General features: G+C 42.6%; 1 protein-coding gene across 1 annotated transcript in view; it reads left to right on the forward strand.

Moving 5' to 3' along the window:
- The window catches only part of HECA (hdc homolog, cell cycle regulator), a 43943-nt gene extending 29775 nt beyond the window's left edge, over positions 1-14168 (forward strand). The window contains exons 2-4 of the mRNA XM_043888077.1: positions 35-1084; positions 8130-8284; positions 10655-14168. Of these exons, the coding sequence (XP_043744012.1) occupies positions 35-1084; positions 8130-8284; positions 10655-10819 (1370 nt within the window). The 3' untranslated portion in view covers positions 10820-14168. The remainder of the gene's footprint in view (positions 1-34; positions 1085-8129; positions 8285-10654) is intronic.
- The last annotated feature ends 533 nt before the right edge of the window (positions 14169-14701 follow it).

Here is a 14701-nt window from a genome sequence, read left to right on the forward strand (position 1 = left end):
CCCGCTGAATCTCTCTCTCTCTGCTTCTCCCCAGAAGCCCCTTGTGCGACGCCCCTGATCTGCAGCTTCGGGAGGCCGGTGGACCTGGAGAAGGACGACTCCCAGAAGGTGGTGTGCAACAACGAGCAGTGCCCGCACAGCTCCTGGATGCACCTGCAGTGCTTCTACGAGTGGGAGAGCAGCATCCTGGTCCAGTTCAACTGCATCGGCCGCGCGCGCAGCTGGAACGAGAAGCAGTGCCGCCAGAACATGTGGACCAAGAAGGGCTACGACCTGGCCTTCCGCTTCTGCTCCTGCCGCTGCGGCCAGGGCCACCTGAAGAAGGACACGGACTGGTACCCGGTGAAGCGGCTGCAGGACGAGAAGAAGAAGAAGTCGGGGTCGGAGAAGAACAGCGGGAGGCCCCCCGGCGAGGCGGTGGAGGAGGCCAAGAAGTGCCGGCCGCCCTCCAAGCCCCAGAAAGGCCTGAGCCACGACCTGCCCCGCCGGCACTCCATGGACCGGCAGAACTCGCAGGAGAAGGGCGGCGCCGGGGCCGGCGCGGCAGCCTACGGGGCGCGCTCGCCCTGCGGCTCCCCGGGCCAGTCCCCGCCCACCGGCTACTCCATCCTCTCCCCCGCCCACTTCAGCGGCCCCCGCTCCTCCAGGTACCTCGGGGAGTTCCTCAAGAACGCCATCCACCTGGAGCCTCACAAAAAGGCCCTGGTCGGGGGCCACGTGTTCCGAAACGCCCACTTTGACTACAGTCCGGCGGGGTTGTCCGTTCATAGGGGGGGCCACTTCGATGCGCCCGTGCAGTTCCTCCGGCGCCTGGACCTGTCCGAGCTCCTGACTCACATCCCCCGGCACAAGCTGAACACTTTCCACGTGCGGATGGAGGACGATGCCCAGATGGGCCAGGGCGAGGACCTGCGCAAGTTCATCCTGGCAGCCCTGAGCGCCAGCCACAGGAACGTGGTGAACTGCGCCCTGTGCCACCGGGCGCTCCCGGTGTTCGAGCAGTTCCCGCTGGTGGACGGAACTCTGTTCTTAAGCCCCTCGAGACACGATGAGATCGAATACGATGTTCCCTGTCACCTTCAAGGTACAGGTGTTCACTCACCTTGCCTGTTTTCTGTGTGTGAGAAGTGAAAAGCCAACGAGAAGGGATGGCTGTGTTTGGGCTTCATTTTAACTGCGGGTGTGTTTTTGTTCTAGTCAGGAGCTAGCTAACATTTGAATATTTCAGCTCTGCCCAGTGAGGTGGTGGAGATAGTATCCTTCACTCTGATGTCACGGTATACCAAGTATACAGTGGTCCTGGTGGGTAATTTTATGTTTTTGTCTTGCTCTAATTTGAAGAGAGGATTCGGATGTGTAGTGTTTAGTAATTGGGAAGAAAGTTAGAGAAGGAATTGCATAAAAATGTTTTACTTGCTATAAAATAGTTGCCTTTGAAATCTGTGTTAATATACTCAGCAAGCTATAGTATATTCTCTTTGATCCTTGTAAACATAACACAGTGAAGGAAAAGGAGGGGTCAGAGACAGTGAGTTTTTAGATTAGTTGAATTAATCTTAAAATTTGTGGAAGGTGAGACTTTCTTGATCACAGCAAAAGGAAAAGTCAGATATTACTCTGGTAGTGAGGGGTGGCTTCCCTGGTAGGTCAGCTGGTGAAGAACCTGCCTGTGATGCAGGAGACCTCGGTTCGATTCCTGGGGTCGGGAAGATCCCCTGGAGGAGGGATAGGCTACCCACTCCAGTATTCTCAGGCTTCCTTGGTGGCTCAGAAGGTAAAGAATCTTCCTGCAATGCTGAAGACCTGGGTTTGATCCCTAGGTTGGGATGATACCCTGGAGGAGGCCATGGCAACCCACTCCAGTATTCTTGCCTGGAGAATCCCTATGGACAGAAGAGCCTGGCGGGCTGCAGTACATGGGGTCACAAAGAGTCGGAGATTGACTGAGCGACTTAGCACACACAGGCGAGAGCAGGAGGTGGGGAGCTTGTCAGTGCTGCGGACAGCATACGGAGACTGGGACATCTCAGCTGAAAAGTGAAGGACGGCCTTGGTCAGTGGACAGAAGACTCTGTCAATTCACGTAAAACTGTTGCGTTTATATAAATATGGGATATATGACATACGAGCTGTTTATAACTTTAAAACTGTGCTGAGAAAGCCTATAGTAAGAAGGATATATCCCCACGTAACTTCTTCCTACCAGTCCCTGCTGTCTCACTTCTCAGAGACACTCAAATCTTAACTAACTTCATATTTTTACCATCATAATTTTAAAACGGCTAACTTCATTCTCCAATTTTAGGTATTACCTATTGATATATCTTTAAAAATTAAAAAAAAATTTTTGGGCTGTGGGCTTTTCTCTAGTTGCTATGGGGTGGGGGGGGGGGGGGCTAGTCTGTAGTTGCCGTGGGCGGGCTTCTTGTGGTGGCTTCTCTTAAGGTGGAGCCTGGGCTCCAGGGCGCGAGGGCTTCAGTAGTTACAGCATTTGGGCTCAGTAGTTTCAGCTCCCAGCTCTAGAGCACAGGCTCAATAGTTGGCCTCACTGGCTTAGTTGCTCTGCCGTATGTGGGGTCTTCCTGGACCAGGGATCAAACCTGTATCTCCTGTATTGGCAGGTGGATTCTTTACCGCTACCCACAGAGAAGTAAAGTATTGATCTACTTTTAAGGTGGATGATGATTTATGCTTTCTTGTATCTTCCCCTTTCTCTCAGGATAATGCATCAGAATTCTTAGTTGAATACATCACAATTCTTAGTTGAATCCTTAGTGATTTTGCTGTTATGAGTATGTAAATATTTTGTTCTGAGCCAGCAAGTATAGATGTATTTCCTGTATAGAGAGTCATGTGTTCCAGGACACCTTTTGTTTTTATCAGAGTTAATAATTGCTTAACCTTTATTGAAGCTTTGGTTGGTAGTTCTAACTCTCCAGCAACTCTACAAACCACCTTTCAAAAACATTTCCACATTACCAGTCAAATATTTTATGAATTTTTTTCTAGAAATTTTTTTTGTGGACACTTTCACCTTCCTGCTCCTGTCCATCCTTGTGCACCTAAATACTACCTAGTTGTACTATTTAGGTGTCCTAGGAATTCCTTCATCTCTTTCCTGTTTTTTATCTTCTGCTTCCTTGATCTCACACTTTCTTTTTTATTCTTAATTTCCTGTTTGTTGAGAAGCATCCTTTAGGAACTTTCTGAGAAAGGAGACTTGGGAATAGATGTTTTCAGATGTTGAAAGTCTGATAGTATCTTGATTCTCTTTTCACACTTGATTGGTAGTTGGCTGCGTATAGTCTTCCAAGTTATAATTATTTTCCCTTTGGAATTTTGAAGGCTTTTCTTCACTGACTCCTGTCGTCCCATGTTGCTACTGAGAAATCTAATATTATTCTTACTCCTGTTCCTTCATCCCGGCTTCCTATCCTCCAAAGGTTTTTAGATTTTCTCTTTCTAGTATTCTGAAGTTTCACCATGATGTGACTCTCTTTTTCCATTCATTGTGCAAGATGCTTTCTTAACTTTATGATTTTGTAAACTTAGAGTCTTCAGTTTGGGGAAATTTTCTTTTGATTTATTTCTTTGATTTACTCCCATATTCATTTTCTTCCCTTTTTTTTTTTTAACTCTGTAAAACAGTTAATCAGATGTTGGACCTCTTAGACTGGTCTTTTTTTTTTTTTTTTTTGAGGTGGAAGAGATGCTTCATTATGTTTTTGGTCCTGTTGTTCATCTCTTTATCATTCTTTTCTCTGGAAGATTTCTGTGATTTTATATTCCAATATTTCTACTGAGTTTAAGGTTTTCTATTCTGTGTTGTATTTGTAATTTCCTAAAGTTCTTTTTAATAGCATCCTGTTCTTATTTCATGGATGCTATTTCTATTTTATGTTTCTCAGCAGGGAAAGTGAGCTGAATTTGGTCTTACTCGTTTTCTGGAATTTCACCTATTCCTCTATGTCTTTTCGCCTTTGTTATTGGGCAAACCACTCTGAAACTTAGTGGTGTGAAACAGTGATGATTTATAATTTCTCACAGTTCTATGAGTTGGTTGGTTAGGATGGCATCTTACACGTCTCGCAGTTGGCAGACTGGTTGACCTTGGGAGCCTTGGCTAGAATGGCTTATCCCTGCTTATACATCCTTTCATGCACCAGTAGACCAGCCGGGGCTTTTTCACATGCTGTTTTCAGGACGGCAGTGAAGATGGGGAGAATGGAGCTGCATGGCCTTTCCGTCTTGATACTTAAGCTTGGGACTGAGTAACTCACTTCAGTCACATTCTGTTCTTCAAAATAAGCTGTCAGGCTATCCCAAATTCAGGGGATCATTCAGTAGACTCTGCTTCTTGATGAAAGTATACACTGTGTGGTTATTTAGTAATAAATTACTCTTTCTCCTTTAGCACTTCATCTCAACCTCCCCTGTGCTTTTTGTCCAGTTTCAGAGCTGCACCATTTACTATTTCTCCATTTTATTTCTGACCTCATATTTTGGTTCACAGTTACAAGTATGTCATTGTTTCATGGAAGATGGAATTTGTATTTTGTTACATGATCTTTCTACTGTGCAGGGATAATTATAGAGGAAAGAAGATGGAAACATCTTCATCATTTCATGACTGGAAGTATTCTTCATGAAAATGAATGAGGATACAAGGGTATAGGGTACAAGAGAGGAGAGTTGTCCTTTTTCTATTCATGATGGACAGATTCCTTTCATTTAGTCAGTTCATCAACCAGCCAGACTTACACATTGCATACTTGAACTGGGTACTATCAGTTCTTGCTACTCATCAGTCTATAATCTTAGGATGTAAGATGCATTTATAAAAATGTAACTTACCAGGCCTAAGGCACTAGTCTCACCTGTGGAAGTGGTATCACCTGGCTATTATGTACATACAGCAGCATCTTATCATTTCCAAGGAGGAAGGGGGCACTTTGACCTGGATAGTCAAAGGAGGCAGTGTGAAGACAGATCAGGAGGTGTGCTGGACTTTGATAAACTCAGGGTCTAACTACTACGTCAGGTGTTTGTTGATAAGGAGTAGTGTGAGCAAAGGAATGATGGTTCATAAAAAGGTCAGGAGACAGAGAACTGAGAGAACCGTTTGGCTGGAGCAGAGGCTCTCGAGTGGAAAATGAGTATAAAGTACGTGGAGAACAGATAATAGATGTCCTTTCAAGCCATAACAAAGAGCTTTGCCATGTTGATGAGTTGAAGAATTTAGCAAAGTTTTTTTTTTTTAAAAGCCAATGGTAGCTTGGGAGAAAAATTGTTTGCAAGGGGTGGAAGTTATGCAGTTGTAACTTAAATCTCCATTCTAGATGCAAGGAGAAAAGGGACCAGCCGAGTGGTGACAGTGGAGATTGAAAGGTGGGAATAGCTGTAAGAGGTTATGTTAAAGGGAAGATTACAGCTTTGAAGACAGCTTGACTGTGGAGCATGAAGATATGTCCTTGTTGGCTCACTCTTAGTGTAGACAAAGTAAATGGTATCATGAACAGGAGTGGAGAAAATTGGGGAAGGGACCAGGCCTTAGACGAAAGAAGATGAGGCATTTTTGTGTATTGGGTTTGAAGAGATGCTGGGACTTTTGTGTGGAGATGTCTCTCACAAGTGCTATGAGAAATAAACACCTAAGATGAACATTGAAGCTTATTTATAATGTTAGTGGCTAAAAGAGTGGAAGAGCTCTTGAGTGGGGAGAAAAGAGAAGGAAAAGCAGGAGTATATGACCGAGCCCAGGACTGATCTTGGATACCCATCAGAGAGTGGATGAGAAGGGTAAAAATTAGATAGCCTGAAAATTCGTGTGTCTGTACACACCTGAAGTACATATACATCCACAGATAATGAGTGCATTAGGTGTGTACCACAAAGGTCTTGAACAGTTTGATTGTTGATAATAAAAATCTGAGGATCTGGGTGTTTTATCAGTACCCGACAAGTCAGTGCACAAGTGGGGCCTTGGCGTATGTCCGTGTTTTTATTGCCACATCTAAGAGCAGTCTGTGCAGTCTTTTATATAACAAGCCAGTGTCACTCTTTCTTCCATTCCAGAGTTTCAACCATGTATTCCTCAAAGCCTTTTCAGTTCCAGTAGAAAGGCCCATTACAGGCCGTAAGATTCCAGGCTGCAGTTGGTGATACACTCCTGAAATATTGTATTATTTCCAGTGGTGGATCCTGTGGATTGTCATTCCCTTGCCCTGGGGCCTGTCCCCGTCACTGTCGTCCCTAGCTTCCAGCTCCTCTTCCCTGACTTTTCCAGACGAAGAAGCTTTTGCTTAGTTGTGATCATTTATGAAGATTTAATAATTTATTAATTTACTGATAAGATGGACTTAAGAATTTCTTTTGGTACTTCTTTACCACTTAGAACAACAGAAATCTACTATTTGTTTGAATTCACAATCCTAGAATAGATTTAGAAATTTTAAATTCTCAGTACTTAGGACAATGTGTAAACAGTAATTGAAACAAATCCAGAGACTCAGTCCAAGCCAGGAATTCCCATGCTGTAGAGTGGAGGTTAAGAGTCAGATAGAAATTTAAGACTGGACTTTGCTACTTACTATCTTTTTGAACTTGAGCAAGCTACTTCAGCTCTAGTAAGTTTTACTTCCTTCTATCTGAAGTGGGAATAACAATAATGAGTCACATAGCCTCCAAGCACAGTGCCAGGCCCTGGGTAAGCACTCAGTGAGGTTCACTGTCAACTTCATCATAGTGGTTATTGCTACCAACATGTGACTTCTCCATCTGTCCCTGCCCCAACCAGCCACCGGGGTGTCTTTGAGTGTTGGAGAACTGCAGTGAGTAAGTCTAGGAGAGGGATTGGAAATGAAGCCTTTTCCAGTGGCAGCTGGATACTGAACTGACATCCTGAAATGCCCTCGGCCACTCTGAGTGGGCATGGCATGTGAGATCATTTTATTTTCAGAACACTACAGAGCAGAGGTGGGCAGTATTGCAAGAAACTCTTGTCACCCATCCCATTTTTGGCAGAGGCCGCCAAGGTTAAAATGTCTTTGGCTGTTGACATGTTCCATCCGTTCATGCAACATACCATTATGGAGTGCTTTCCATGTTCCAGATACCGTGCTAGACATTGCACCTTCAAGGAGGGCATAGTTCTCACAGAGGTGGAGAGAGTCTTGTAAACGAATGAAATGAAAGGTTTCCTCATAAGTACTGTATATATCCCTTTCCAACGGGTAAGGAGCAGGCTGGCCCTTAACCACTGAAAAGATGGCAGTGGGCCCCACATTCTGAATAAGAAACCGCGTGGGAGCATGTGTCCTGCTGACGGTGTTTTTTAGCATAGTGGAACCCTGATCCCCACGAGGAGAGCACGTTGTGGCTGCTACCTGTTGCCTGGTGCTGGACATTCTAACTCTTCCTGATTTGAACCTAAACCATTCCATATAAACTAGGGTGATGTCTTTCCTTTATAAGCATTAGGTATCGATAAATGGTAGAGGGGTGAGGTTGCGACTTTCAAGAGCCTAGTAAATAACAAGACATCGAACTCCTTTTGGAAAAAAACACAAGTAAGATATAATTCTGGTTCCTAAATTGGATGTGGTGATGGCTGAGCAATTTTGGAGGCAAGAATGGTTAACGTAGTAATTTTGGTTGTGGCATAATTCTGGGCTATCAATACCAAGACAGACTCTGGGCTTTTTATGAGGGGACAATGAGAACCCCTGAGCACAGACCAGCATTACTGGTTCAGCCTCCATATTCCACAGTAGACCTCTGAGCAGAAAGTCCTGCATGATCCCAGGTTGGTTATGAGCCTCTGTGGCTTGGTCACATGAGTTTGGATATACGTATTGTAAACTTGGCAGCACTTTTCAGAAAAGTGAGTTGAAGCCAGTGTTTAATAAGGTTGAACTTACAGTACATGTCTCATTGACAGTAGTTGGTAATCCATCATTATTCTAAAAGGACAACTTGGGGATATATGATGTGTACCATCTATTTTGCTTTCTATATTTGTTCAGATGAAGAAGTGTTGGCTCATAACTGATACGTAAGCGACTGTTGAGTCCCCTTGGTGACCAGAGGGGACTGCTCTCAGCCTCTCAGCCCCTGTCTTCTCTGCACAGGGAGGCTCATGCACCTGTATGCCGTGTGCGTGGACTGCCTGGAGGGTGTGCACAAGATCATCTGCATCAAGTGTAAGTCGCGATGGGACGGCAGCTGGCACCAGCTGGGCACCATGTACACCTATGACATCCTGGCCGCCTCGCCATGCTGCCAGGTTGGTGACGACCCGCGGGGCAAGCGGGGGGCTTGGGCTCTGTCCCCGGGGACATGGGAGAGTCCTGGGGCGGCGCTGGAGGGGTGGGAGGGCGCGCAGAACCTCTCGTAGGAAGGAGCGGCCAAGGGCCTCCAGGAGTCCAGCGGTGAGGGGGGCCGCTGTTCCCGGAATACTTGGTGGTCATTAAACAGGACCTTGCAGGATAATGTATAATTCTGTGGGAAATAGTTTCAGTCTTTTAAGTCATAAAAAGCACATCTTAAATGGCAGAAAAGCACACTTTGATTTGTAAAAAGTGAACATGAAAAGGACTCTGCTAGCCTGTTACTAGAGGTTGTCTCTGGATGATGGGGTAGGATGCTCAATGGTTCCTTTAGTTTTCTTCTTGCTTACTTAGAGTTTCTAAAGCTTTAGATGTAAGAAAAAGTTGTCATTTAAAAGGAAAGAAGAAAGTCTCACTTCCTCTCGTAGACAGGATTTTCTCTTTGTTTCCTTTGTGTGGGACAGTGCAGTTTATATAGGATCTGCCTGCCATGGAATGTGTCTGAGGCTGACTGGAAAGATTTGTAATCCTTAAAGCTCTGCTAAGGGGAGGCATATTCTGATGCTAAGAAAGCATCTGAAATTTAGCTGTCATGAGGAAAAGAGGGAAGTATTAGCATGTGAAAATGCATTAAATAAGTCCATAGAAACAGGAGACAAAACAAAATCCTTGGAAATATCTTGATTTGTTTCCAAGTGCTTTGGAAAAGGAAATGCTTTTTGTATAATTCCTTGATATTTACAGGCTGGAGAGATTATTTTCCTTTCCTCTTAAGTGGTTAAGCCTTTAATATAAACACCTGATAAACATTTCAGTGGTTTATTAATAGTTTTATATCTTTAGCATTATGATTTGATTTTTATAAAGAGAACATCCTTACCATTAGCAATTTATTCAGAAGATAAGCTGTGTTGGTTGAATGAAGAAGTTGACGGGGTTGGTATTTCAGTCTTTCTGTGTCTGTACTACTGATCTTAGAAGAGAAATGTAGTTGTGAGAGCCCTGAATGGTCATTCGTAGCCTGTCATCTGATTCTAGATATAATTGATTGCTTTTATGCTATTCTCATACACAGACCACATTTCCATTTTAAAACTTAGCCTTGGAAATTAGATGTCATTGTCTTTTACTAATAGTTATTCCTTGTAGCATTTTATAATACTCAGTGTACCTTGATGCCTGCTCTTGAGATGAGAGAAACAAAAGGAAGAGTTCTCTCCCACACACACCAGTTACCTTTTAAAGAAATGGGGAAGTGAAAGAATGTGTGGGCCTATAACTCGTAAGAGTGCTAGCACTGGAAAGGACTCTATTTTTCACATGCAGTGGAGGCCTGAACAATTAGAACTCCCCAGGTCTACCCACACGTATCACAGCATGACCACACACCTCTGTCACTCCTCGCCTGGTGCTCTTTCTACTTCCCCACTGACAGGCCCTGGGATTGCTGTCTTATCTTCAGGGAGAAAAGCAGAGTGGTATCGTGCCACACCCAGCCTGTTGTTACTCACCATATATTTCTTCCTTACAACAATTTAATCCCAGACACTTTGTTTTTTTTTTATTCTGGCCCCTTAGTGGAGTGGACTTAAAAAAAAAATAAATTTTTTGACTTAAAAAAAATCAATTAACTATGTTCACTGAGAAAGGTACAAATGTTAGATGCTGCTTTATAATTTCCTATTATTCACTGAAGTCCTTGGACCTGTTGCTGAAAGCTTAGGTCTGGTGCTAATAGAGGGGGGCCAGGGCATGGATGAAGGTACAGTGTTCTTGCAGGTTCCATAAGCCTCAGCGTAAACTTGGCCCTTATTTCCAGATCCTCAATTTTACTAGAGTATTTGAGGGAAATTTTATTTTTACCTCAAAGAAAGCAGAAGTATAGTTAGGAGTAGAATGAAAAATGTATATACATTTAAGAAATAAACTCAAAAACAATCTTCAAAGAAATTTCATGCAGGTTCGGATGAGAGAGGTTGGTTTCAGCCACTTTTTAAAACCCACAGGGAAGAGATTTTCGCTTGTTAGGTGTTTTACTGGAGAAGTTTAGGCAGTACAGGTTTCTTCCCATTAGTAGAGTAATTATAAGCAGTGCTGCACATCAGGAGAGAAATGAAGAATCTTTAATCTATTAGGCGGATGGGTAAATGTTTGCCTGTATGATATCTCCTGCTTATCTGATGCTCTGCCCACTCTGTTTGGGGTAATAAAGGGATGCTTTATTAAACTCTTGATCCGTTTCCCAGGTAAGCAGTCTTGAGTGTTGGTCGGCAACGCTGGGGGGCAGAGGGCTAGTGTGGCTCACGGCATCTCGTGTCCCCCCGCAGGCCCGCCTGAACTGCAAGCACTGCGGGAAGCCGGTGATCGACGTGCGGATTGGCATGCAGTACTTCTCCGAGTACAGCAACGTCCAGCAGTGTCCACACTGTGGCAACCTGGACTACCATTTCGTGAAGCCATTTTCCTCCTTCAAAGTTCTTGAAGCTTATTGATGAAAGCTTTGCTTTAGTAATAGCTATTTTATTGGTATTACTTTGTTACATATCTTTTCTAGGGAAGCCTTCTGTGACATTCGTTTCTTTTCTAATTGAAAGGAGAGTTCCTTTGTGTACTTGCCACTTCCAGGGCGCCTGCCCCTTGCCCTCTCTTGACTCCCACGTGTTAGTCTGTGGCCATGACCAGAGCCCAGCCAGGTACTCCTGTGAGCTTGGGGGAGCGGTTCACTAAGAGTCTCTCAGGCAGCTTTTAGGGTGGTGGGGAGGATGGGGTGACTTTAGGAAAGGGATCACATGGTCATACACTGAGAGCATGGAAGGAGCTGGGAAGAAACTCTTACTAAGGTATAACTGTCTAAAGATCCGCTTTTAGGTCTTCTCTGGGCCTTGGGGAAAACATGCGACAAGTGAATGTAAGCTGTGCCTGGAGAGCTGCTGGTGCGCTCGTCCGCGTTAGTCTGGCACCCTGCCGCACACCCTGCCCTGCAGCTTCCGCCACTGACAGGTCACCGGGAAGGACCGGAGCCCTGGTTCTGTCCCTGTGGTGTTCTAGCAGCCAGTTTTCATACTGAAAATGATATCCGAATTAAAAGGCACAGGAAAACAATGGGTGTTGCACATACTTTTAGGTAAAACTGACGCGTAACAAAGAGAATATGCTAGAAGAATTTGGAAATGATGCACACTGACTCCAAGGGCGCAAGGGCAGAGCCCAGTCATTTGAACTGTGTCTTTGAGGTTGGTCAAACAAGCTTGTAAGGAGAATTCCATGAATAACATGATGTGGGCGGTACTGATTTATATAGGTTCACACTGGCGAAGTGTCATTTGATGTCAGATCCTTCTCACAGGTAAATCTCACAGCCACAGACCCTAACTGGTGAGTTTCACAAGCAATCATTGCCACACTTACCTTCCCCCCAAACTGCTTATGGCTGCATTTTACTCTGTTAGTGCTGAGTTTCCAAAATCAAAGATTTGACCTTCAGAAGGAATGGAAAAAAATTATTTGTGAAGCTTTGAGGAAAAGAATAATTTTAGTATTTCTTTTTAAAGTGTTTCATTTTGGAAGATCACCAATTATAATGCATAACAATATGTTTGAGAATAGATTATTCTGAAGATCTCCATGATACCTTACCACTGGTGAAAAAGATGGTAATTTATAGAACTTTGTTAGTCAGAGCATTGAGCTTTCTAAAATACAGCCTCTGTTTATTAGAGTTTCCTGATTTAAATAGACTGACACCCCATATCTTTATAAAACTGGAATTGGAATATGATTTCTCAAGAAATGAATTTGGTAATTTCAACTATAATACACATATGTGTTATAAGGATGCTGAGAATATCCTTTTATGGGTAACTAAATTTGGGGTTATGTGGATATTTTCTGTTATTTAGTTTATATCATTTACCTCCCTCACCCTCCAGAAAAAACAGTTGTTTTTCCTCTCAGAAGTGTTTAAGCATCATTGCAAGTGAGTTTCAGCTCTGCTACGTGGAATATTTGATGTTTTGTTTGAAGGAACACAGCCGACTGTGAGAGTCTGACTAATACTCTTCGTCTTTGGTTTGGATGATGATAATTGGCTGACCACATGTAGTTTGATGTTTGATGACCTGAAGAGTATTTCACAGTGGGGGGAGATGCTCAACGCTCGTATGACACAGAAAGTTGTTACTGGTCTGACAGTGTTTGATGCAAGGAAACGAGGTCTATAGGACATAGCTCTTGCAAAGCTGTCTTTGATATACAAAACTGTAACTGAATCAGCTGTTTCCTTACTGATTCTCTGTCATGTACCAGGTATAAAAAAATTGAGGAGTTTGTCTTTTCAGAGTACCATTGGATTTTATTTCTGAATTTCAAATGAGTAGTAAAATATTTGTAATGCTGTTCTTTAACCCACCTAAATTTCTAAAGAGAAACCTGCTTGTATTGTTGTTCTGAAGCTTAAAAGCTTACATGTAGATCACCTACATGCCCCTCAGCCTAAAACTAGTGCAAGCGCAGATGTGTTCAACATTTTCCCCTAACATTGTTGTCTACTCTTGGAGAAATAAGTATGAGGAGGTTTCACTATAATTGAGTAAAATTTGCTTGTGGCCTTTGTTTTGATGGTTCTGTTAAGATTCTGTGGGTGCTAAATTGATAATGCCTTTACGGCATTGCATTCTTGACTAAAATGGAAAATTTGGCAGATTCGAGAATAAAATATAATTGAGTATGCAACCATGTGAAGAATAAATTTTATTTTGGAATCTGCTGACCTTAGTATTTTTATCGTACTTTCTAGAAGTACTTTGCTCTGAGTACCTTGATAAGAATTGGAATGTACCAAAAAAGATGATTATTTTGGTTGAGGTTCAGATGTTAAAGGATATTAGTCACCCAAAAGGTCCATTTTCTGTTTTTCTGATAGTGTTCAATGACATGAACCCACTTATAGGTAATTTTTATCTACTTTAACTTGTTTTATCATTTATTTTTAAGAGTTAAACCTTGAACAAATAAAATTACCTGCTTTAGTTTAGTGGGATGACTATTTCTGATCGTATCGTCATCTTCTCTTCAGGCTAGCTCAGTTCTTCACTCTCTTCTGTTTTCTGGTTGCATTTGAAGCAATTGATACACCTATGGCCGTGAAGTTAGGGAGTGGGCTGAATTATCCCATTGTAATTAAGAAAGAGCTTTCTCCAAACAGTCTTTAATTTCCAGTTTTTGTAAAAGAAGTGTATTCATTTTGGGAATAAAAATTATTTTCATATCTGTCTGGGGGGAAATTAACTCCTCAGGAAAGACTATCCCTAGGTGTTTAAATCCTAAAACTAACAGAAAAACTTTGAATGTAACTTGTTAGATCACCCAGACTAACTTGCTGAAATCTTTCTTTTTGTCCTGTAAGATCAGTGCTAAACACACAGTCTCTGCTCCTGTATCCGGGTCAGGCACTCCAGTTTGCTCTTCTCTTTGGTCTCATGGTGGCAGCTGTTGGGTCATTGTTGGGGAGGAGGTGAGGAGAAGGTGCTCTTGTTCATGTTTTGGTTCCTGTAAAAGGATACTGCCTAACCCAACTCATCTCTGTGTCCTGTCGACTTTATTATTATTCCAGGTCATTGAAAGAAAACATAATGGATGGGCGTCATTAACACCAGCTCAAAAATACGTTCTTGTCAGTAAAGATTTCTTGTCAAGATGTCTTGGATTGCACTTTGGTTGAGAGAAGACTGTGTAAATAGTTAAAGAATGTTGATAAAACCGAAACATTTGGAATTGTGTGGTGTTAGAAGGTTTCTGTTTGTGAAATGTATGTATTAAAAATAATAAAATTTTAGAAACTAATATTGTATTCTCTCTTTAGCGTGCCGCTTTATTTTCTGTTGGGATTTTAGGTTTTTGAGCTTGGGATTGTTTGGTCAGAAAAGACAATATAGACGTCTTTCCAAAGGTTTGGTCACTATTCATGTAGCCATTTCAAAGTCACTACTGCAGCTAATAAAGACTCAGAACTTTTTTTGCTGTTTAAAAGTGATGCATCACATACAAATTCCCTTTACAACAAAACAAGCATTCTGCATAACAGAGTTGGTTCCATGTGGATGATCCACAATTATTGTTCTGGTTATAGGGAATTATATCTGACTAAGTAGATAATCCTGTTCTACAATTTGTTGTTGTTGTTTCTAGGCCTGTAACAATTTGCATAATGAAAAGACTAGATTATATCCTTTTTCGTTATAAGAAAATGAGAACTGAGTTGTTAAACTTCTTGCTAACTTGAGGCACTGTGATCTAGTTTATTTTATGTTTCAAATTTCCTTGTTCCCTTCATTTCACATATTATTCTTAGTCAAAGAATTGAAATCCACAAAATC

Source organism: Cervus elaphus, chromosome 26 (assembly GCF_910594005.1).
Source record: "Cervus elaphus chromosome 26, mCerEla1.1, whole genome shotgun sequence".
Classification (NCBI taxonomy): Eukaryota; Metazoa; Chordata; class Mammalia; order Artiodactyla; family Cervidae; genus Cervus; species Cervus elaphus.